Source organism: Erythrolamprus reginae, chromosome 1 (genome assembly GCF_031021105.1).
Source record: "Erythrolamprus reginae isolate rEryReg1 chromosome 1, rEryReg1.hap1, whole genome shotgun sequence".
Lineage (NCBI taxonomy): Eukaryota > Metazoa > Chordata > Lepidosauria > Squamata > Dipsadidae > Erythrolamprus > Erythrolamprus reginae.
This window is the reverse complement of record NC_091950.1, coordinates 306,341,877-306,367,974: the sequence shown is the minus strand read 5'-3', so window position 1 is coordinate 306,367,974 and position 26,098 is coordinate 306,341,877. Positions and strand designations below refer to the sequence as shown.

The 26,098-nt window shown below is 41.5% G+C and overlaps 1 protein-coding gene across 1 annotated transcript in view; it reads left to right on the top strand.

Annotated features, from left to right (window-relative positions):
• Positions 1-10,340, top strand: part of LOC139174950 (triadin-like) — a 77,682-nt gene extending 67,342 nt beyond the window's left edge. Inside the window, exon 40 of the mRNA XM_070765701.1 lies at positions 9,639-10,340. Within this exon, the coding sequence (XP_070621802.1) occupies positions 9,639-9,754 (116 nt within the window). The 3' untranslated portion in view covers positions 9,755-10,340. The remainder of the gene's footprint in view (positions 1-9,638) is intronic.
• Positions 10,341-26,098: the final 15,758 nt, after the last annotated feature.

Here is a 26,098-nt window from a genome sequence, read left to right as displayed (position 1 = left end):
CATCGCTTGGGGTCCTGGAACGGAACCCTCGCGATGATCGAGGGACCACTGTATATTCAAAAAGCTTAACTGCTGCCAATACAATCTTTGGTTGTAGGTAGGGGTGAAATGGTCCCAGTTCGCTTGTGCCTGTCAGTCATCTGAGAGCCGGTCGCGAAGGGAGTGTGAGGCTCCACCCTCCTGCCCGGACACCGCTATTTGGGTCCTTTTAACTTCTGTGCATGCGAGAGACATTTTGCGCATTGTTGTAGGGTTTTAGAGAGTATCTTCTTTGGGATTTTTAAAGGAATGTCTGGCATGGATTTGAATGGATGAAAATGATTTCAGCATTATTAGGGACTAAAAATGTAGCATGTCATACTTCTGTCTGTTATTTTGGATACTTGTACCCTTCGCCCAGTGAAGGGCTACCAAAAGTTTTACTACAACACTGTGGGCGTGGCTTATGCAGGATGCCCTGCATTTTCTTTCAATATCTTTCAGTGCAAATGGGGTGCTCTGGGGTGGAGCTCCATTTTTCACTATCCCACTTCATGGTTCCCCCCATCGAGGCAGTAGCCCACCTTTGCCTTGGCCTGTCCATCTCAGGACAGGCCTCCTTCTTCCTCTCTAGCTGCCCATGACACAAATGAAACATTTCCTCCTTCTCTTCTTCACTGCCAATCCCTTTAGACATCACTTTTTGAGAAACCACTTCTTTCTTTTAAGTGACATGCAAAGGTTCAACACGTCCCTTTGGTCCAGCTAGATAACTTCATCACAGCTTGGGCATAGGATGTAAATTGAGAGTGGTTTTTTGGGGGTTGTAGTTTTGTTTTTTTGTTTTTGCTTTCCTCCACTGTTTTCCTAGTGCAAACACTTTGCGGGAACAATTTGAGAAAAAGTAGTTTCTAAAGGGCTAGCTATTTATTCTCTTGTAGCTCAAATGAACATTAAGATAGTGGTACCTATGACATCATAAGTTGCCAAAGGCTTATAACAAACCTATAACATCAGATATATTTGCTGGTCTTTTACAGTGACAAAGAGTGCCTGGTTATTTCAGATTTTTTAAAAAGAAATAAATAAAAGGATCCGGTTCTCAGTGGACCAGTTAATCAAAGTGAACTATGATGTTGTTTCGTGACTCAGTGTGTTAATGAAGTCTCCATCTGCTTTGCCTTTGCTGCCAAAGTACTTTGCTTTAATGAAAGATGTCTGCTGAGTGACCTGCTCCTGACCCACAAGCATAACTCATTACGTATTTGGCTCAAAATGGAATTGCACCGAGATATCTCTAATTAGCAACATTTTTATATTCAGGTCAAGATTCAGGACTTCATATTTAACAGTCTTTCCTAGGCAGCTGCAAGCTATTTGACACATCAAATATGATGACCAGCATCAAAAAAATGTGCACCAAGAAAAAAAGAGTCCCCTTTAGAGCACAAGCATTTAATTGCTAAAGACTCAGAGCTGCATTAATAAGAGTTGCGTTTGAGCAAATCTTACCGCAACTTTTCTCTAATTTCATTCATGGAAAACTGAACAAAAATATATCTTCATATTACTCCCCATAACTGAAGCTCTGTTGGGGGGGGGGGGTTTGCATGCCCGCAGGTGTACACAGACACAGGGCCACCATCAGGAATTTTGGGGCCCCATACAGACTAAGTGTCTGGGGCCCCCGCCCGCCATTTTAAAACTATTGCCCCCAAATCCCGTGCCATGCCCACCATGGCCGCACACCCTGGGCAATCCGTCCCCCGGCCCTCTGAGGTCAAACACAGCCCTGATGTGGCCCTCAATGAAATTGAGTTTGACACCCCTGGCCTAGAGGCTAAATCCTATGACCAAGGGCTAAGAGAACGAGTATGTTTAGCTCAACAAATAGAAAACTGAGGGGGAATATAATAATAGTTCCCCAATCCTTAAAGGGCTGCCACAGAGCAGATGGCATCTATTTATTCTCCATGCCACCTGAAGGTAGTACAAGAAGCAATGGGCGGAACCTCACCAAGAAGAAATGCAACCTGGAAATAAGGAAAAACTTGGGACTGGGCGGCATAGAAATAAATAAATAAATAAATAAATAAATAAATAAATAAATAAATAGGTTTCTCCCTTGTGGGGTGCCTCAGGGGTCAGTCCTCTCCCCCCTGCTATTCAACATCTACATGAAACCGCTGGGCGAGATCATCCAAGGACATGGGGTGAGGTATCATCAATATGCGGATGATACCCAGCTTTACATCTCCACCCCATGCCCAGTCAACGAAGCGGTAGAAGTGATGTGCCGGTGCCTGGGGGCTGTTGGGGCCTGGATGGGTGTCAACAGACTCAAGCTCAACCCGGATAAGACGGAGTGGCTGTGGGTTTTGCCTCCCAAGGACAATTCCATCTGTCCGTCCATTACCCTGGGGGGGGAATTATTGACCCCCTCAGAGAGGGCCCGCAACTTGGGCGTCCTCCTCGATCCACAGCTCACATTAGAAAACCATCTCTCAGCTGTGGCGAGGGGGGCGTTTGCCCAGGTTCGCCTGGTGCACCAGTTGCGGCCCTATCTGGACCGGGACTCATTGCTCACAGTCACTCATGCCCTCATCACCTCGAGGTTCGACTACTGTAATGCTCTCTACATGGGGCTACCTTTGAAAAGTGTTCGGAAACTTCAGATCGTGCAGAATGCAGCTGCGAGAGCAGTCATGGGCTTACCCAGGTATGCCCATGTTTCACCATCACTCCACAGTCTGCATTGGCTGCCGATCAGTTTCCGGTCACAATTCAAAGTGTTGGTTATGACCTTTAAAGCCCTTCATGGCATCGGACCAGAATATCTCCGAGACCGCATTCTGCCGCAATAATCCCAGCGACCGATTAGGTCCCACAGAGTGGGCCTCCTCCGGGTCCCGTCAACTAAACAATGTCAGTTGGCGGGCCCCAGGGGGAGAGCCTTCTCTGTGGCGGCACCGACTCTCTGGAACCAACTCCCCCCGGAGATCAGAACTGCCCCTACTCTTCCTGCCTTCCGTAAACTTCTCAAAACCCACCTTTGCCGTCAGGCATGGGGAAACTAAACATCTCCCCCTGGGCCCACTGAATTTATACATGGTATGCTTGTGTGTGTGTATGTTAGTATAGGTTTTTTTAAAAACACTTTTAATATTTTAATTAATTGGATTATGTATTGGATTGTTTTTTCACTTGTTGTGAGCCGCCCCGAGTCTTCGGAGAGGGGCGGCATACAAATACAAATAATAAATAAATAAATAAATAAATAAATAAATAAATAAGAATATAAGAATATAAGAATATAAGAATATAAGAATATAAGAATATAAGAATATAAGAATATAAGAATATAAGAATATAAGAATATAAGAATATAAGAATATAAGAATATAAAAATATAAAAATATAAAAATAAATAAATCCCTTCTTTTTTATTAAAAGAAATTAATAATTAAAAAAAGCCAAAATCCATTACTATTAAAACTAAAACAACCAGCAAAACTATTAATAAAAATAGGTGAGGGCTGGGGGGTTTTTCTGTTATTATTTAAGTGCTTTTACCATATGCTTTAAATCAGGGGTCTCCAACCGCCGGTCCGCGGACCGGCACCGGGCCGCTGGGGGTTTTCAGCCGGTCCGCGGCGCCAGGGCCCCCTCGGCCTTTCCGCGCTGCCCACCGCCCGCCCGATTTGCCCCCTCTGCTCCTCTGCCACCTCCTGCCTTTCACCGCAGCTCCTCCCGCACCCGGAACGCACGCCCTGCCCGCCTCACATTTGCCGAGAGGACTTTCGCCCCGGGCTCTCAGCAAGGGGGCTGCATGAGAGGCGGGGCCGGCGGAAGGTGATATTCAATGTCGGGGGCGCACGGGCGGTCTTGCGCGCGCTCCCTATCTCCCTGCTAGCCCACTCGGAATACTGTATTCAAAATAAGAAAAGCCTTCGCCGGCAAAGGCTTTTCTTATTTTGAATACGTATTCCGAGTGGGCTAGCAGGGAGATAGGGAGCGCGCGCAAGACCGCCCGTGCGCCCCCGACATTGAATATCACCTTCCGCCGGCCCCGCCTCTCATGCAAACCCCCTTGCTGAGAGCCCGGGGCGAAAGTCCTCTCGGCAAATGTGAGGCGGGCAGGGCGTGCGCGCGTCACCGCTGAGAAGAATGGAGAGAGAACGAGAGTGAGTGAAAGCAACAGACAGCAAGATAGAGAGAAAGTGAGAAAGAGAGAGTGAGAGAAAGGGGGGGAGAGAAAGAGATAGCAAGAGAGAGAGAACAAGAGAGAGAAAGAGCGTGAGAAACAAAACAAGAGAGAAAGAGAGAGAGAGAGAAAGCAAAAGAGACAGAAAGAAAACAAGAGAGAGAAAGTGAGAAGAAGAGAGAGAAAGAGGGGGAGAGAGAGAGAAAGAGAGAGGGGGGAGAGAGAGAAAGAGAGGGAGAAAGAGAGGGAAAGGGGGGAGAGATAGCAAGAGAGGGAGAGAGAAAGAGAGAGGGAAAGGGGGAGAGAGGGGGGAGAGAAAGAGGAGATAAAGGAAGAGGAGAGAGAGAAAGGAAGAGAAAGAAAGAAAGAGGGATAGAAAGAGAGAGAGAGTGAGAGATGCTCAGTGAGCCTTTCTTTGAAGTTGCCTTTCTTTCTTTCTTTCTTTCTTGCTCTTTTTCTTTCTCTCTTTTACCTTTCCTTCCTCTATTTCTTTTCTTTCTCCTTCCTACCTTCTTCCCTCCCTCCCTCCAGTCCTTCCTCTCTTACTCTCCCCTTTCATAAGTTTCCTTGCTTCCTTCCTCTGTTCCTGTCCCTTCCCTCTTTCCTTCTTTCTTCCTTCCTTCCTTCCTTTCCTCCCTTCCTTTCCTCCCTCCATTTCTTGCTTTCCTTTTCCTTCCTCCCTTCTTTCCTCCCTCATTCCCTTCTTTCACTCCTTCCTCTCTTACTCTCCCCTTTCACACCTTTCTTTGCTTCTTTGCACCCTTCTTCTGTTCCTGTACCTTCCCTCTTTCCTTCCTTCCTTCCCACCCTCCGTCCATTCATTCACCCATTCCTCTCTTGATCGCCCCTTTTACGGCGCCGCTGACAGCTAGCTCCCCCCCCCCCACCGGGCCATGGAAAACTGGTCTAGTTGAAAGCCGGTCCCTGGTGCAAAAAAGGTTGGGGACCTCTGCTTTAAATCAAGAGTCATCTCTCTCTTTCCTGTCATTCTCTGCCTCAATCATTTTCTCATTTCTCTTTTCTCTCCCCTTTATTCTATCATTTCTCTCTCTCTCTTCCTTCCACTCTTCTCTCTCTCTCTTTCTTCCTCTCTCTCTCTCTTCATTCCTCTCATCTCTCTCTTTCTTTCTCTTTCTCTATCATGCTATCTTCCTCTCTTTCACTCTCTTCCTTCCTCTCATCTCTTTCTTTCTTTCTCTCTTTCTCGTTCTCTATCTTGCTTTCTTCCTCTTTTACTCTCTTCCTTCCTCTCTCATCTCTCTCTTTCTTTCTTTCTTTCTTTCTTTCTCTCTTTCTCGTTCTCTATCTTGCTTTCTTCCTCTCTTTCACTATCTTCCTTCCTCTCTCATCTCTTTCTTTCTTTCTCTCTCTCTCTTTCTCTCTCTTGCTTTCTTCCTCTCTCTCACTCTTACTTCCTCTCTCATCTCTTTCTTTCTTTCTTTCTTTCTCTCTCTTTCTCTATCTTGCTTTCTTCCTCTCTCTCACTCTCTTCCTTCCTCTCTCATCTCTTTCTTTCTCTATCTTGCTTTCTTCCTCTCTCTCACTCTCTTCCTTCATCTCTCATCTCTTTCTTTCTTTCTCTATCTTGCTTTCTTCCTCTCTCTCACTCTCTTCCTTCCTCTCTCATCACTCTCTCTTTTTCTTTCTTTCTTTCTTTCTCTTTCTCTCCCCCCCTCTTTCTTTATCTCTCCCCCTCTTGCTCTCTCTCTTTTTCTCACTTTCTCTCTCTTGTTTTCTTTCTCTCACTCTTTCTCTCTCTCGTTCTCTCTCTCTTGCTATCTCTTTCTCTCCCCCCTCTTTCTCTCTCTCTCTTTCTCACTTTCTGTCTATCTTGCTCTGTCGCTGTCACTCTCTCTCATTCTCTGGATGCTGGCGAAAGTGCTTTTCAATGTCCCTGCCAGCCCGCCCGGAACATTCAAATTAAGGGGGGGAAAAGCCGGCAAAGGTTTTCTTTCTTTTTCGGCAAGAAAAACCTTGGCCGGCGGAGGAGAAAGAGAGGTGGGTGGGTGGGCGGACGGACAGGCGGGGGCAGCGGAGAGTAGCCAGGGGTGTGAGGGGGCTAGAGGCGCGGGGGGGCTGGGGGCGGCCGTGGCGTGCGCGCCCTTGGAAAAGGGTGTGCGGGCTGGGGGGCGTTTTGGGGGGCGCTGGCTAAGGCATGCGCAGCCTACAGCTACAGGGAACGCTCCGGCCGCCCAAGCCTCGTTCCCCAATGCCGCCACCCCGAAGGGGCTCCTACCTTTGCCACATGGCATGCGGGAGCGGGAGGGGACCGCCGCGCTGCCAAAGGCTCCGGGGCTTTGAGTTCTGCCTCGCGACGACGAGGACCAGAGAGCAGAGGGCGCGCCTTTTACTTTGCTGAGGTGAGGCAGGCGGCCGGCAAAAGAGGGCGGGTACAGTCTGCGCAAGTGCAAGGAGCTGCTGACTGGGTGCCAGGAGGCCAGCCGGCGGGCCCCCCTAATTGTTCAATTTGGCCGGGCCCGTGACGCCACTCCCAGTAGTCCCGGTCTATCGGCGGCCCTGCACAGACATGCAATTTGCACATATCCTTGTTCGAATTGTATAAGAAATATGGACATGGCACACAGGAAACAAGTAATTTGGTTAATGAAAAGTCTGATGCTAGATCAGGGTTGTCAAACTCAAGGCCCAGGGACCGGATTTGGGCCATGGAGTGCTTAGATCTGGCCAATGGGGTTGCCCTGGAGAACCAGCCCCATGGTGCCTCACCCAAGCTCCATTTTTGCTGGCAGAAGGTTGCAGGCATAGTCACAACCAGAAACAGAGCTCGGTAGTCTGTTTTCACTGGGAGAGCATTCGGCCTACTACAAGCACCCCTGATAAGAGGGATGTTGAGCTGATCACGCCCACCCTGGCCCTCCGAGGTCAAACACAACCTTGATGCAGCCCTCAATGAAATTGAGTTTGACACCCCTGTGCTAGAGCCTTGAGCCATTCTTCCATTTCTTTTTTGAATGATTTCCCACCCACTGATATCCATGGGAGATAAGGCAAAGATTCCAGATCCAGGATTAGCATTGCCTTCCCGCTGCTTGGGATCCTGGAAAAGAATCATGGGAGAGGTCTTTTCCTTCTCCTAAATCACAGGCTTTGACAGCCTGAAGACCTGGCTCTGCCAGTTGATCTTGGGATCCAATGCAGGAGTACCATACTGGATTAATTAGCTGATCTCACTTCCACCCTGTGGCTATCTTTCCACCCATTCATATTGTTTTACTTTCATCATTTATTTTTATTGTTTCATTGCTTTACTACTGTTACGTTTACATTTTTTAAAAACCATTTCCCTCATTTTTACTATAGTAAGCCTCCTAGAGCAATCCCAGAATGAGATGGGCAGCAAATAAATATAACAAATAGAAAAACTTAATAAATCAGAGAAAGCAGCTCCCCCCTGAGATTAGGATTGCCCCCACCCTCCCTGCCTTTCGTAAACTCCTTAAGACCCACCTTTGCCGTCAGGCATGGGGGAACTAAAACACCTCCCCCTTGCCCATGTTGTTTTGTTGATTGATTGACTGTGCCTGTTTTTTATATATACTGTTTTTTATGAGATTATTAATTTAAATTGGAACTGGATGGGTGGGCATTGGATTTGGTATTGTGTACTGTACTGTTTTTTATTATTGTTGTGAGCCGCCCCGAGTTTGCGGAGAGGGGCGGCATATAAATCCAATAAACCTAAACCTAAACCTAAAGCAGGGCAGAGGGAATTTCCATAGTGGCTGACAGTGTGGATCATCACCATATGCAGAGAACAAATGGACCTAGGCAGCAATCATTGAACACTTTACCCTTAGATTATTCACAGTTGACCTATCCAGATTCCTAAGAGGTCAGTAAGGGGCGAGTACAAGTGCACTAGAGTGCCTTCCGTCCCCTGTCCTATTGCTCTCCTATATCTCCTATACCTTTCTTCTATTCCTATATCTCTTCTTCTATTCTTTCATTGATATGTTTTATTACTATATCTTCTTTTCTATTATTTCTTAGATATGTTTTACTATGAATATCTCCTCTATAACCTTCATCATGTATTTTACTATGTGTATATAGATAGATACCCACTAAAACCCTCATTGTGTATTGGACAAAATAAATAAATAAATAAATAAACATTCTATTTTGTATCATTGCAACACATTCCATACTGCACTATGGTGGCGCAGTGGTTAGAATGTCGTATGCATGCTAACTCACTGCTCACTCCAGAAGTTCAATACTGACCAACTCAAGGTTGACTCGGCTTCTATCCTTCCAAGATTGGCAAAATGAGGACCCATGTTGTTGGGGGCAATATGCTAACTCTGTACACTGCTTAGAAAGGGCTGTCAAGCACTATATAGCAGTATATAAGTGTTAATGCCATATTGAGCAAAAGCTAATCATTTCTCTCAGTCTGACAAACCATTATTGTTATTTGTTGTTGATGTTGTTTCATGAGGCATGAGCACAGTGATAGCTGGTGACCACATTAGATGGCTTGATTGAATTTGGGCTTTTTTCTTTTCCTTTTCGTCATTCCATTTTTTGGAAAAAAAAAATCAAAATAGAAATCTTATATCTCAAAGAAGCATTACCTTCTCTCTCCCTCACCCCCCCCCCCCTCTCTTTTGCTTTTGGTGTTGTGAATAAAAACTAGTATTTCCAATTATGCCATCATCAAATTTCATCTATGGGATCGTGGGATCCTTTAATGTCTGCAATGTATGCTCAGATTCTTTAGAAGTGACAACCAGGGAATCAGGGTCTACATGGAGCCCACAGGCCATAGATTGCTCAGCCTTGTTTGAGAAAGAAAACATATTTGAAGCTCCAAAGCTCCATCCAATTATTTCAGACAGCTTGTATATGAAAGTCATATGATAATGAATACAAATGGGCATAAACTGTATCTTGGGTCCATATACATTAGCATTTTCATTGTGTTTTTGACTTCTAATTTTCTATTCACTAATACCAATTCTAATATTCTTCTCCTGCCGGAAGGATATATTCTGAAATAAATGCAATGAAGAAAAAGAAATGTCACTTCATAATTGACATTTCTGCTCGCAATATTTTGTGTCAGTCAATAACATAGGAATAATGTGTGCCATTCAATCTCAGATTTGGTTGGCAAGGTTAAAAAAGGTGTTTTTTGATTTGTGAAAAAACAAATGTGGGAGAAAATATTGCTTGCCATTTTTTAAACTATTAAAACTCTTGATGCCATCCATGCCTGACTGGGGGAGAAAGTAGTTTTGAACATTGATAATCTACACCAGTCTCTTGATGTGTTTGGCTTCAATTCCTGGAATTTCTATCAAGGGGTTGGCTTGATGGCCACATATTTTGACAACAGGCTAGGAAAGTTGATGCATGCTTTGCTAGATTAGATGTTTCCTAAGTTTACAGTTAAATACTCTGATAATTCTTTTTATTCCCCTCTTTTTAGCTGCTGTTCGCTACTATCAATGTGTCTTTGTAAATGGAGTTAATAGTTACACACCTCGATATTCTGTTACTCAAGAAAAACCTGCTGATCCCAAGTTGAAGGCACGGAAACAATAATGTCCTGCAACCTGTGACATTGCAACAATTTTGCACTTTGCACCCACTTCAGGGGGTCATTTGGAGGTCCACTTGGCACCTGTGACAATAGAAGTATGATCTGACTGATCATATGCACCTGTAAAGGTTGTCTCTTGGATGTTAAAGCACCAGAGACAACTTGATGGCATTATGTGATTAAGGATATCTATACTACTTCCCTGAATGAAAGCATGGTGCTAAAAGAATACTTGACAGTAAGTTCTGTGTGAGGTGTAGGTGTATGTATATTTATTTCTTCTGTCAAAGTCTGTTTCTAGTTTCTGTTTTACACCTAGCTAGTATGGAAAATATTTTCCATGGTATCAGTTTTGGAAAATGTTGTAACGGAATTAGTCATTTGCAATACAGTTTGCAATCTACAATAGTGCTAAATGAATTCACGAGTCAGTCCATGCTAAATCTTTAAGTAATCAGACTCTAAGAATAAAACTAATGTTCCACATATGATTTATTTTTGTAAAAGCAAGCAATAAAATGTTTGCTATTTACATATTAGAGAGAATATCAATTTCTTTTTACTTCCTATTTGAAATAGCAGACTGATGTCTTACCATCAAAGAAAAAAAATATAATGTTCTAAATGAAAATGTCTAAAGATATTATTTTTAATATGCCTATTAAAATAGGTTTGGCTTTGTAAATAATACTGTATCTTTGTAAGTAGTTGTTCCTAATTTCTATTAAATGTATTTTGTGTATATAATTTTATACTTGTTTGCAATGTCAAACTTAACAAATTATGTATTGTATTTATACATATTGTGTAAAGACAACTCTTTACACAAAAATTACATCTGAAGTCTTTAACTGAATCAATTTCATAAGTTTCTAAATGGAGACTATTGTTGAGATGCTGATATTTATTTTGAAGGGATGGTACAGGGTTTAGCTAACTATGGCTAAAGAGGTCGAAGCAATGTTAGTTTCCCCTCCTGTCTCTCTCTTTACACGTTTCATTTTTTCATGTCTTGTTTGTACTAAAATAGGACTGGAATTTAATTCTACCTAGACAATTCCCATTACTGTATTTTCAACCCAATTTAATATAGTTCTCCCATTGTGAAAGTAATTTCTTGGGAGAAAAACAAATACAGATAAATGAAATACTTGATTACTACCAGCTGTGGAAATAGTAAGGTTTGTTCTTTATTAGACTGAAGGCTAAATCACAGACAAGTGATTTAGGATCATTTTGATAAAATAAAAGATTGTACTGCTTAAAAGAATGTACTTTGGAAGTACAGGCTTATCCTGCTGCTGGATGAGCAAAATGAGGAAGTGCATCAACAAAGCAGAGAATTAAAGACTAGACTGTAGTCTTTATTAAATATGTTTTTGATATGTCACAAAGTATATGGCACTGATTCAAAGATGATTGGTGCTGTTAGTATCATGATTGATAGAAGCACACAAACTTTTTATAAATGATGATACTTCACGAGTGACATGAAAACGTTTAACTGTGCTTGATTATATGGTAGAGTTGTAGAGTTGGCATAGCATTAATGTCACCAACTCAACCATATTAAGAATTATGATCCACTATGAGTGCAGAAGTGTAGAAGTTTTGAATGCAACTTTGAGATCTGCCTCTTTTAGATGGTTCATATCTACCTCTGATCTTCCCAGAACCTTAGGGTTCTGTTCACTTTTCTTATAATCCATTTATTTTGCTATTTGAAACATAGTTTTAGTGGCTTTCCAAAGACCTGCTGATTTCAATGGGTGTTTTTAGTCAAACCGCACAAGGTTTTTCTAGAGTTTTATTGAAGCATTGCTAATTGTAGGTAACCTTGTTTAGATTATTAAATGCTGTTTAACTGAGATTTATTGAAGCATATCCCAATTTCCTATAACTGGTTCAAGTGCAATAGCATATTTGAGAAGACATTTCCCTTTGGATATCCAGTTGACTCAGAAAAATACAAAATATAAAATCTCACATAATGGTCAATGATTCCAGAAGAATTAATCATTTGCTTAAAACACAAGTTTCTTATTGCATCCATTCAGACATCAGATTTGAATTACATGTTTTTATCCATGTTTTAACTGTTGCTTTGCAAAACAAAATGGTCAAAGGGTATCATGGTAGGTACAGCTCAGTTTAACTATTTGACAGGGCAATGATTCATGATATCGTTATTTATATTGATATTTTAATTAATACCAAGCATTACTGTGGTCTTTCTATGTGGCATAGGTTCATTGAATGGTTTGCCACAAATTCACTGAAAATCCTAAACTAAAATTATTTTTCATGTTCTAGTCCTTGATGATGTTTTCAGTGAGTTTTCTCAAGACTGAGAAAGTTTGTTTACTTGTCATCCACATAGATGTTAATAGACAAAGTCTTCATCACAAAAGCAGATGCCCCATTGTACTGTTGTACATGTATTTCTAGCAGCAGATAGGATTGAGAAATACGTTTCATGATGTAGCAGAAAAATAATCCTATAGAAGCACAGTATAAAGAACAGATAGTAGGGACACTTCCTATATCTTATTGATAAGGGCAATGAAAAAGAAAGAGGGACTTATATTTTTATCTGTCTTTATTGATTCTGTTTTTCACTCCTTTAATTTAGCTTGCCTTTTTAAATTGGGAATGGAAATTATGCATCCCCCGAGCTAGCATATTTCCTTTCTTTTTTGTGGATATATTCACAGAACTGGGAGTTTGAACTGATAGCAGTAGATGTGGCCATGACATCTCCTTTTTTAGCTGAGCTTTCCTTTTTCATTAGTTAGACAGCCAGAAAGGCAGAAGCGTATACTGTAACAAAATGAGTTCCTCAGTGAAATCCTCCTTGGACCTCTTTCTCTAATGAGGACTGTCTATTTTTCCATCCACAGAGAGGAAGGTCTGCAATATTTTATTACTTGTAGGATACCACACCAGAAACTTTAGGAGTGTTCATTATAAGTACAGTGCCAGCTAAGCTAAACAATGGTTGCTACAGTCACTTTCCTACATCCATGCTACTAAGTTCTTTATGATAGCTATAGGATTTCTATATATTTAATCTCAAAGGCAGGCCTTTTTTCACAGTAGAAATCAGGGAGTGAATATGTGATATACATAATTTCTGGTCCCATTTCATTTATCATGAATAGAATAGGGGTGAAAAAAGCATACTGGCTAAAACAATTGTATTTCTTTGTTTTGAAAATAACAAGAATAATATCTCTAAGAGCAGTGTGCTAAGCCATCCACTGCAGCAGATGTCTCCCAATTGTCAAAACAGTATACCAAGTTATAAGCACTGAAAATAAGGCTACCTCAAAGCAAAGAAAGAAGTAATGCTTTGTATACATTTGTTTTCTTTTAAAGACATCCAGATAGATTCATATGTATGCAAAGTCAGTAGGGGTGTATTATGAAGGTAAGATCAAAAAGGGCTGGGAATGATTAGAAATAACACAGGCAGGGTCTTGTTTTAAACAAGAAGGGAATGGATAACAATTTTATCTTAATGGATGCAAAAAGAAAAGGTAAACATAAGAACGGCAAAATGAAGAGATATCACACTATTGTAAATGGAAGTAGTAGAAGGAATGCTGAGGAAATTTTAAAAAAGGTGTTGCAAAGCAATGAATGCAACACAGATGTGAAGAAGAAACATGATAAATAAAAAAGTTTGATGTTCCATTTTGAGAGATAAAGTCAAGAAAACAGAAAAGCTGACGCAGGTTATTTTCTATAAAATAGAGAACTAGGGGACTTAGCTGTAAAATAGTCAGTGGTGTTTTGCAATTACCAAAAATAGATTTATGTTTAAGAACACAGTGTAGCATTGTGCATAAATGTGGCAATAGTTGCATGCACATAAATAGAGCACCCATCAGACATAGCACCTTTTCCTTCTTACAGTTGTGAGACATATATAATAATGTATTTGGTCAATAAGAAGATTGAAAGGACTGCATATTTTCTACACATTTATGATCAATGTTCTCCACTATCCTCAGTAGACAGTCATGAGTTCCAAACACTCATTCCTTAATCACACCAAGGAAGAGTAAGGCTATGACTCAGTTGTCAATAGAAAATATCCATTTCTTTCATACCCTCTAATTTTGGTATATTGTCTTGATATAAGATTATCTATAAATACCAAGAAAGAAGAGAACAAACTTTGTTATAATCTATAGCACAGTAAACAATATTGTGCTCATGGACTCTTCCTTGGTACCTTCTGGATTCTAGGCTGCAGATGACTTTTTAAATAGGAATTTTAAATTAATTTTTTAAAAAGGATAATGAAGAAAATATTGTTACAGGCACCAGATACTAACATATGGATCCTGTAGATCACGGGTGTCAAACTCATGACATCATGCTGCCGTCATGTGACGTATCATGCCATTTCCCCCCTTCATGGAGCTGGGATGGGCGTGGCCTATACATGACTCATCCAGCTTGCAGGCCGCCAGTTTCACTCTGTTGTAGATAGTCTTAGAAAATAAAAATGCTAGGTGGCTTAGCACCTGGTTTGGAAATACATTCACCTTTCCAGAAAAAAATGGAACTCATGACTGTCTACTGAGGATAGGGGAGAACATTGATCATAAATGTGTAGAAAATATGCAGTCCTTTCAGTCTTCTTATTGAGAATGAAAGAGGTTATAGGGGAGATAAAAAGGTAGAGGCAAATTAGAGGTAATCACAAATGAGATGTATTTTATGACTGGCTGTACTGACCATGACAGGTATTTGTCAAATAGCAGCCATTTATAACAATGTTCAATATGCCAAAATGATAGCTTACTTCTGAGCCACTCCATGAGTGTAGGTAGTCTTGATTTATACAGAAATATGCATCACACCATACTGACAACTTTATAAAATGGAAAAGAGAAGAGCAAAAAGTTGTGTAGACTGAGAATGTGGTGATTAGTTGTGAATTTCTCAAAATTTATACAACTGCACAAAAAAGGTTTTATGATATCCTGTAGGGAGAGCATTGATCTGAAACATATATTGCTTATAATACATTTTAGGCTTCAGTCCTATAGAGTTTTAATCTGTAGGGTTATTGAAATTAAGAAGTAGTTGGAGCTCTGTCCAGTGATGTCTTGCCCTGACTTTGCTTATACAATAGACAGTTATTTAGACTATCAAGAAATATTCTTTTATTTCACAATTATATTTAATGACTGCTACCAGTATAGGTTAAAATATTGGCACATTGAAAATTAAATAAAGGTTTTAAAATAAGCAACAAAACAGAATGCCAAGGACAATAATAGTTTGATTTTATATTTCTGTCTTTGTCTTCATTTGCATTTTAACCTTGCACATATTTTATTAGCACTCTAAATGTTTTCCTTTCAAATATTATTTCATTTTTTGGTTTCCAAGTGACATCCTATCTAGACAATGTTTTATCATGAAGACACTGCAATGACTACAGATTGTAATTATTTATATAATACTTCTAAACATGGAAATAATAATTGTTGAATAGCTGAATTTAGATGCAAATTTGAAGCCCTCTAGCAAGATATTTCCAAATACCTTGAAAAAAACCCATGTTTGGTTTCTGTCAAATTACTTACTGTTGCAAACCTCGCTGATAGTCTGTAAGTGAGAAAGTATCAAGTCTTTTCAATAAAGGGGAAATGTTTTCAACATGTTTCTTTATTTTTAAATTGAATATTATTCCTCCACTGCATTTTAAAATGTTTTCATTATCAAAATTTAAATATTTTGTAATGTATTGTTTCAAATTCCTAAATTGAATATTCACAAGTAAAACTTTTTTTGCACTATTTTTATATGTACATCTGTGAAATCACAGCTTCCAGTTTTTTAGCTTCTGTTAGCTTTCATATTCATCAAGTTCTTCCCAAGAACTTAGAATGTCATAATGTATCAGTGTAGTATACTGTCCTTGAAGGTTCCAGTAATATGACCATTTGTAATTGATAGATGGAAATATTTGTCAATGCAGATTTTCTAAGTGCTATCCAAGATTTTTGGTATGGCACTCAGGGAGCAAATAATCATTGGGACCACTATAGTTGGCTTATGCCATTATCTTTCAACTTCAGTTTTCAGTCTGTGATACTTTGTGATCTTGTCCGATTCTTTGTCTGCTGTTATCCCATGGAATTTTTCGTATAAATTATCCACACTTTCTTTTCAAGCACCATTGAATTTGGTGTGTTATGAGCCAAATTCTTATTGTATCTGTCAATAGCTAGATTTCAATTTCTGATTTTCCATAAAAGCTCAGGTCATTTATATATAAAGCAAATGTGAGAATTTATTAGTATTTAAGAGACAAGATGTGTTTCCTTCAATATTACTGAAAGCTGCACCATAATAATGACAAATAATAAGAGTGTTGATGAGTCACCCTGGAAGATGCCTCTTCTAATGTTAAGAAGCCAATATTTTTAATTTCCAACCACCAATTCTGTCTTTTAATTTTTTCTATAAGCATTCTGATGGGGCTTTTTGCCCCCATTTGTTTTCAAATATTTCAAGGTCCATGCGGTAATGAATCAAACACCTTTTTATAATCAAACTGTTCTGCTGGGCTCTCTGGTAGGAGTCTCCCGAAAATTCAAGGGTACAAATTTCAGACACACACACGTTTGAAAATTCAAAACAATGTTCTTTATCCCCAAATTCAAAATAAACTAAGCATTCTTTTTGTATTGCAAAGAGCACTTGTCCCAAAACAACCGGGTAGTCTGTACAATTAACCTTAAGCAGTCATTAAGTACTTAGCTAGCAGCTGTGAAAAAACTTCACACCCCTTCTTCTTCCAACGAAGTGACACACACACACACACACACACACGTTGCTCTGCTTTGTTTTCAAAGGCGTGAAAAATCAACAAGCAAAGTCCGGAAACCAGCAACCCAGGATTCCTGATTAACTGCGATCAGATACTCTTCCACAACGGCCAAACCCACATGCTGCTATTTATAGCAGCAACCCTAATTGCTGGAGCCCCACCCAAACACAGGTGGTCGCTCTTATCTCCTGTAACATGTCCTTACTTGGTCTCTTCTACGCATAATTCTGCGCTTGCATGGATCCAAAACGTCTTCATCCGAATCAATGGAAGATAAGGGAGATTGACTGCCTGGGCTGTGTGCCAAGCCCCCCTCTGCCGAGTCTCTCCCACCTTCTTCTTCGTCCGAGGAAACTAAACTCTGAACTGACTCTGTCGGCTATAACACAGGCCTGTGACATGTTGAAATTTCCCCTGCATCCACCTCCACATTCCCTGGGGCAGGAGCTGGGCCAGAGCTAACCACAACACAAACTTGACCATATGTAAATCATTTTATTAGCTTCTGTAATCTTCAGAATCCTATTTTTATCTATCAACATTGGTTCTTTTTTACATCTGCTTTTTCTTTTCTATTCTGTTGGTAGATTGTTATTTTCTTCTAAACAATCACGGATCCATTTGCAATACTTTTGCCCAAGTGATTTTTTTCTATTCTACTATATTCCCACATTATTTTGGTCCTAACAACTGATGTGAAGATAGAACTTTTCTACATGTAAACAGAACTCTGTCCCTTTTACTACTTACCAGTACTGGGTTCCTTACTGGTATGCACCACACTACACACTGGTAGTAAAAATTGTGATGCGCTTGCAGCCAGTGTTCACTCTAATTTTTTTTTGGGGGGGGCCCGGAAAAGTATAGTGTCTGAGCGGCAGTTCCTTCGGGACTGGGCGGCACAGAAATAATAAATAAATAAATAAATAAATAAATACTGTGTGTCTATAACAGTGAGCTCATAATAGGGCAACTCTATCAATATCAAAATGCCACTTAAATAGTTGAGCTAGTTTCAAACTAGATTTTGATTTTCTTTCTCTCTTCCTTACTCCCATTCTTTTTCTTTCTCTTTTCCTTCCTCTCTTTTTTCTATCTGTTTCTCTCTCTTCCTCTCTCTCTCCTTCCCTCTCACTCTTTCAATCTCGGCTTCTGGGCAGGTTTGGAAAACTCTGAGTTGATGATGATTTTTAAGTGAGCAATTGCTCACTGCTCAGCTTAGAGGGAACTATGCTTGCAGCTCTGGGTGACCAGTGGGTGCATGCATGCATCCTGGTGAGATTTTGCTTCTACACATGCGTAAGAAGCAACATCTCATGAGAGGACATGTTCACAAGAGAGATTTCGGCGATCGCTGAAATGTCTCTCTCGCATGTGTCCTCTCACAACATTTTGGTTCCTGCGCATGTGCAGAAGCAAAATCTCATCGGGACATCTGTACCTACCCACCAGTCACTTGGAGCTGCATGCAAATCACACTGGTAGCAGCGGTAAGTACGAACCCTTGTCTACTACTTACCAATATTGATCTTTTCTCTAAATTATAAGATAACTTTTCAAGTTTGTCTTACTCCTTTATAGGGTATTTTGGTGGTTAAAAGTATGGCCAATATCATTGATATTAATTATAAATGGGGTATGGGGAAACAGATCTCCAGTAATAATTTGAATAAAATTTCTTAAATGAACAATGCAGGTTCCTTCATTTTTCTTGGGATAGAAATGTTGATAGGATCCCTTAATGGAAACGAACACATGAACATGCATTAAAAAATAAGATATAGTTAATTTTGTGCCTTGAATAAGATAACTAGCAAAAAATCCTCATAATTTTCCTCATTGATACCTACTTTATATGGTTTAAATAACTTTAATTACTTCTTTATGTTCTCCAAGTAAAGTACACTTTGTTGCCATCAAGATTAAATCAGAGACACAAAATACATGGAACTTCAAGACTGGTTATGGAGCCATTCCATCATGGGCAAGTGACTGAAATATGTTCTACCACCGATTGAAATAACAAGGAGATCGACTTCTCTTTTGCAGATCCTGACCCTTTCTTTAAGGGGAATAAATAAATCTTGTTTGGTTTATTGACCTGCAGTATCGGTTTCCTTCTGAATTTGAATTGCAGTGCCACCAGTTTTAAGAATTAGGAAGATAAAGAGGCAGGGCTCATAGCTTTCCACTTTTGTTTTTGGGGATTTTATTCCTCTAACAGAGATAGAAGCCAATCCAGTCATACTTCATCAAATAAATCAACCAATTTGGCTTCCCTGATGTTGTGGATTCTTTTGCAAATAATTCTCTCACTCCCAGTATAGCAGTGTGTCATAAAAGGGTAGGAGAATTCTACAGCATCTTCCTTAAGAATAAAGCAACTGTGACTGAGCCCCTGCACTGCCTTTTGGCATAGTAGACTTCCTCGGTCTGGGGGGTATGTCAAGGCAGCTGCCATCATGGCCATCAAGGAATTCCTGTAGAGGACACTTTCCTTATTCAATTTAACGAAAGCTTGCTGATGGTCCTCACATGTGAGGCTTCTCCTTTTGGTATCAGGTCCGTTCTCAGACACTGGCTACCCAATGGGAGAGAGGCTCCAGTCGCCTATTTTTCATGGAAGCATCAGTTGTGATAGTCGGGTGAAATGTTTTCATGAGTATCTGTTTGGTAGGAACTTTGAGCTAGTCACGGACTACAATGGGGCAAGTACAAGTGCACTAGAGTGCCTTCCGTCCCCTGTCCTATTGCTCTCCTATATCTCCTATACCTTTCTTCTATTCCTATATCTCTTCTTCTATTCTTTCATTGATATGTTCTATTACTATATCTTCTTTTCTATTATTTCTTAGATATATTTTACTATGAGTATCTCCTCTATAACCTTCATCATGTATTTTACTATGTGTATATAGATATATACCCACTAAAACTCTCATTGTGTATTGGACTAAATAAATAAATAAATAAATAAATAAATAAATAAATAAATAAACCCTTGTTAGGGCTGATTGCAGGGGACCACCCTACACTCGTTTCCTTGTCACCCTGGCTCACCAGATGGACCATCTTCCTCTCAGCCTAGTCCTACTGGCTCCTTTCTATCCTTCAAGCAATGGTCAAGTTGAAAAAATGGTGAGCTTGGCCAAGAAGGCACTAGGCTGACTAGGCCCCAGGGACTGGCAGACCAGGGTAGATACATTCCTGCTAGCATAACATATCAACCCAAGCTCAGTGACGGGAAGAAGCCCAGCAGAGCTATTAATGGGCCCACAGCTTGGGTCAAAATTAGATAGGCTACACCATTGCAGCAAAAAGAGCCAAAAACAAACAAACCAGGTCCTTCCACAATGGAGACTTGGTATATGCAAGAAACTTGCTGAGGGGTCCCTATAGCTACTTGGGGAAGTAAAAGAAATCACCAGACTAAGACCTATTAACCGATGAGAGAAAATGGTGGTGGCACATAGACCAACTGTGCAGCCTCCAAACACCAAATGCAGTTTACCAAAAACTCCAAAACCCAACCTCTCTGAGTGATGCTGACTCTCCAACTGAGCTACACAGGTCCAATAGGGTTCCCAAATGCCCCGCCTACTTGCAGGATTATGTATGTAAATAAGACTGTGTCGTGATTAGAATCAATTAGGTACAGCCCGCGTGAGCTGAGCTGAGACTAACCACGGAGGTCGAGGACCAAGCTGCGAGGAAAGCTTTTAAACGAAGTTACTTTTATTAATAAAAACGTATAAAAACAATAATGCCTGACAACAGGCTATGAGGTACGTCTACATCCTTAGACTTCTCAAAGAGTAATGGAGAATCTTCCTTCTCTTCCGACACAGAGAGGAAGTGACTAGACAGGGTTTACATCATAAATGGGGGGAGCTAAATTCACATACAAGAGTTAACTATTTAACTACTGAATGTCTCTAGATGTCTCTGGAGGCTGTCAATACACAGCGTGACAGACTGTTCCATCTAAGAGGGGAGGAATGTTAGATATCCAGACTGCCTGGTTACAATCAGGTCCTCCATTCAAGTGGGAAAATGAAGACTGCTGACTGGTTGAGCCATCTGATAGCTCCTTATTAAAAGGGCTAGCTGTCAAACTGGCTCTCTGCTGGATCTTGCATATAATTACAATAAGGAGCTATTGTCTTGAAGCCTGTCTCAACCTTCTTCAATCCCAGAATCTAACAATAACTATATTGTAGACCTTACAATTTATCTAACATTGTTTTTAAAGGTAAGGTCACCCTAACACCCTGGAAAGAAACAGAAAACCCTGTCCTGATTCCTGAGCATCATATTACTTTGTCTATTTTGATCATTTCCACTGCAGCTTCTGGCTATCAAAAGATTTCCCACCTGGTCACAAACCACTTCTCCAAAATTTCAGGTTAGATCTAGTGCTAAGACCAGAGGTGGGCTGCTAAGATGGAACGGTGGTATGTGCTCATCCCCATGGTTCTGAGTGCTAGCGGAATCCAGTGCAATTCTGCTACCTGCCCAGGTGCAGTAGCAGAATTGCGCTGGACTCCACTAGCACTCAGAGCCACGGGGGCGAGCACACATCACTGTTCCACTTTAGCAGCCCACCTCTGGCTAAGACATATCATTTATGGATTAAGGATCCTACTTTTAGCAAACTAGATATCTCTCCTTTACACCAGGAGCTCAAGGAGGCTTTTAATATATTTCTTTGGGGTTTTTAATTTCCCCCACAACAACAAGCCTGTGAAATAGTGTGGGCTAAGAAATAATAAGTAACCCAAAGTTGAGCGAGTTTTTGTGGTGGAGAATATACTGAAAACCTGGGTTTCCCTACTCAGTTCCGCATTTTAGACATTGTATGACACTGAGTTACCTCATGATGTGGTGACATTGAGCCCAGTATATTTTGCACAAGAAATCCAGTACAATCTTCCTTCACTCTGTTAAGTTGCTAGGTAACACTCCTACAGCACTCCAATTAGCTATGCACTCTGCACAACACAAACCCACTATTGTATCATTTTTGTCTTCAAGAAGTAATTAACCCAAAGCTTTTTCTTTCATGGTGTTTTTCTTTGCCATCCCTATTTCTATAACGGCAATCCTCGAAGGAGCTTCCCCCCTCCCATTCCTTTGAAGTAGCCAGCCTATTTTCTCCATATGTGTACATTTATTTTGCAATAAGTTAAGAATGAAAGAGAACGGAGGTCTATTTCATCCCTGTTTCATCCGTTATTGAACATTTTTCTTTTGTATAGCATCTGTTTACTCTGCTGAATGGTAAAAGTCACAATATTTATTCATTTATTATTTATTATTTGGATTTATATCCCACCCCACTCCCAAAGGACTAATGGGATGGCAAGTCCAAAGCCTAAGGCAAGACCACACAGTACAGTGGAAAATGCAGCATTATTGCATCATAATGAAAAGCTCCAATGACAGATCTCCAAAAGAACCCATTTGTTACCTCTGGCATTTGGCCTTCCTTAATTCATTTCGCACTGAGGTCACAATACCTCTCAAACTTCAGCCAGGCATTCCTCTCCTTTGTTCTGTTAACTACCCTATGTTAAACGACAATGCAAATAAACCATTTTCTTTGCTTATGCTGTAAAATGGTAGATATTGGTAGTTGTACTAATGAGACAAGGTTATTGCTTTAGTGAGATATGCAAAACCATCTGTCATAGTTAGTCATGGTCTACCACCTTCCTAAAGATAACTTGCTCACTATAACATTTTTCAGCCAGGCAGTAGAAGTCATTTTGTTACTCTATAATGAGCAGTATTGGTCATCTTAGAGTGATTGATGAAGGAGACAGTCTGTCTCTCCCCCACCTTTCTCTTTCTTCTAGAAACTTATTTAGACCAAATAGACCAATAATGCTGAACTGCTCAAAAAGAGTAAAGAAAAGGGGGGAAATGGTAGAGAAACTTGATGGCAAATCTTTTTTTTCTTTGGGTGCCAAAAGACTGTGGGCGTGTGCTATCATGCATGCACAAGTGCCCACACTCATAATTCAATGCCTGGAGAGGACGAAAACAGCTTTCCCCCCTGAAGGTCCTCTGAAGGCCAGAAACGGCCTGTTTCCCAACTTCTGGTGGGCCCAGTAGGCTTGTGTTTTGCCCTCCACAGGCTCCAAAGGCTTTCCTGGAGCCAGGGGAGGGAAAAACACCCTTCCCCTTCCCCTTGGAGGCTCTCTGGAAGCCAAAAATGCCCTCCCAGAGCCTCTGTGCAAGCCAAAATATCAGCTGGGTAGCACACACATGCATGCTGGAGTTGATCTAGGGCAACGGTTTGTATTCCAGCAGATATGGCTCTGCATGTCACCTGTGGCATCCGTGCCATAGGTTTGCCATCACTGGTATATAATGAAAATCAGCTTTTTTTTGGTAACAAAAGAATAACACAGTTGGAAGGGACCTTGGAGGTCTTCTAGTCCAACCTCCTGCTGAAACAGGAGACCCAACTGTATACCATTCTGGACAAATGATTGTCCAATCTCTTTTTAAAAATCTCCAGCAATGGTGCATTCACAACTTCTGGAGACAAGCCATTCCATTGATTAATTATTCCCCTTGATTTTAGATTGGACCTCTCTTTGTTAAGCTTCTAGCAGTTACTTCTTATCTTGCCCTCAGGTAATTTGGAGAATGGGCTTTCATCCTTTATGACACTGCTCAATACTGGAAGACTGCTATCATATCAACTCTAGTTCTTCTCTTTATTTGGCTGGACGTGGTTCCTGCAACTGTTCATCATATATTTTAGTTCTCAAAGATTATTATCTTTGTTGCTTTTCTCTCACTCTTTCTAATGTCTCAATATTTTTTTCCTTTTTAGTATCGTGATGACCAAAACTGGATTCAAAATTGGAAAATGATGTCTGTTGTATCCTTGTAAATAGTTTGGTTCCGTGTGGAAATGCTGTCTGAGCGAGAATCAGGAAGTCGCTCCTGATTGGCTCAGACGCGGCTGCTCTCTCTCTGGCGGGAACCGCAAATGTATAAAAGAAGCGGTTTCTCCCAGGCAGAGCAGACGGTATCCGCTGAATGTCACTTACCTTTCTGAGCTGAATAAAGTAACCGTCTTTTCACCTAACCTTGTCTCTGGGTCCACTTCACTGGCGACGACGGACGGAAGAACCACGCGTGCAGAATGAACAACCTACAGATCGGCCGGGCTCCTGAGTTCTTCGATCCGGAGAAATCTTCCTGGGACGCCTACATAGCCAAGTTCGAGATCTTCCTCGAGGCAGCGGGAATAAGGGACGCCGACGCCAAACGAAAACGGGCCATCTTCCTGAACTACTGCGGTCCAGAAATCTTCGACCTCGGCCAGACTCTCACTGATCCGCTGCCAGCCAAATCCGTCGCTTGGGACGTCCTGCAAGCCAAGCTCGTGAGCCATTTCAAGCCAACGAAACCAGCCGTTGTTTTCCGGCACCAGTTTTCCAGAATGGCTCAGCTCGAATCGGAATCCATCAATCAATTCGCAACGTGACTTTGAACGGTGCTTGCAAAATGCAAGTTTGATAACCCGGAAGCTCGCCTCACCGATGCCATAATCTTCGGCATGAGAAATGCCACAGTCAGGAACAAACTCCTCACCGAAGACGAGACGACCCTACAGGCAGTAATCAAGCTGGCTCAAACCGCGGAGGTCGCCGACGCTGCTGCCAAAGAACTGAAGGAGCACGACAAGCGAGAGGTCATCGTCAAGATCGACTCCACGTTTTCCCGCACCGAGGCCCCAGACGACCTCAGCCCACCAGCTCTCAACGAGGACAGCTGTTTCCTGCTGCAACAGGACCAGCCGAGACAACCCAGGTACCCTCGCCCCGTCGCCCCCTGCGCCGGCTGCCGAGGAAACCATCCGCGCCAACGATGCCCCTTCCGGGACGCCATTTGCTGCCGCTGCAACCGACGCGGCCATATCGCCGAAGCCTGCAGAGCATCTGTGCCTGAAGAAGCCTTCTCCACTCCTCGTCCTCAGCGCTTCCAGAACCAAATACCTCAACTGCGCGAAAACCGGTCCTTCCGGTTTTCCGGCCGCAAGAACTACTCAACCGCTAACCGCGACTACTCAAGAGGTAACAATCAATTTTCCGTGAATAACACGGAAACAAAAAATGGGGGCAAGATTGTAATTTCACTGCTTTTGAACAACAAGCCATGTTCTATGGAATTTGATACGGGGTCTACATACACCATTATGCCGTGGGAAAAGCTTAAAATGTACATGCCTAGCCTCTCTAAATCTGAGCTATTACAAACCTCATTGGTAATTAGAGATTTTCAAGGGGGAATAATTTCTGTTTTAGGCCAAGTGAATGTACCTATTGTGTTTAAGAATGTTAAATGTACCCTGCCTATGATTGTTGTTACAGGGGCTAAACACTCTCTTCTGGGGTTGGCTTGGATGGAACCTTTGGGAATTGAAATTTCTGGTATTTGTACTGTTAACTCTGATAGCATGCCTAACTTTTTACAAGAATTCCCAGAAGTGTTTAGCCCCACCTTGGGATTGTATAAAGGGCCCCCTATCTCGTTTTCTATTGACCCCAAGGTCCCGCCTGTACGGCTCAAACCTCGCAGGGTACCCCTTCCGCTCCTCCCCAAACTTGACCTACAGCTGGATAAGCTCATAAGCCAAGGCATTTTAGTTCCTGTAGAACAGGGGCCATGGGAAACACCCATAGTCACGCCTCTGAAACCAGATGGCTCCTTAAGGGTTTGTGCTGACTATAAATCTACGCTCAACAAAGCCCTCCAACATCACCCTTACCCCATTCCTGTGGTACAACAGCTCCTTCACTCCCTGGGGGAAGGGAAAAGGTTCGCAAAAATCGATTTAGCGCAAGCTTACCAGCAACTCCCTGTCGATGAACCGACAGCACGCGCACAGACAATTGTAACCCACAGGGGTGCCTTTAAATGTACCAGATTACAGTTTGGAGTAAGCATAGCCCCAGGGATATTTCAAAGCATAATGGAACGGTTGTTATCAGAGATTAAAGGGGCCATTCCCTATTTTGATGACATCTTAATTGCAGGGGAAAACCAAGAGCAGCTCAACAAAAGAATAAGGGAAGTACTTCAGAGACTGCAGGACAAAGGGCTAAGAATCAAACCTGACAAATGTGTGTGGGGAACCAACAGTGTAGAATTTCTAGGATATAAAATCGATGGGGAAGGTATCCACCCCACTACTGAAAAATTGAGAGCCATTAGGGAAGCCCCAGAACCACAAAATAAGACAGAATTGCAAGCCTTTTTAGGCCTTCTTAACTTTTACTCCGTCTTTTTAAAACAGAAGGCAACAGCAGCAGAGCCTCTACACCGTTTGCTCCAGAGAGAAACCCCTTGGACATGGGGGAGAACTGAACACGAAGCCTTTGTACAAATAAAACAGTTGCTAACGTCTAAAAGTGTGGTAGTCCAGTATAGTACTTCGCTACCCATCAGGCTTACGTGCGATGCTTCC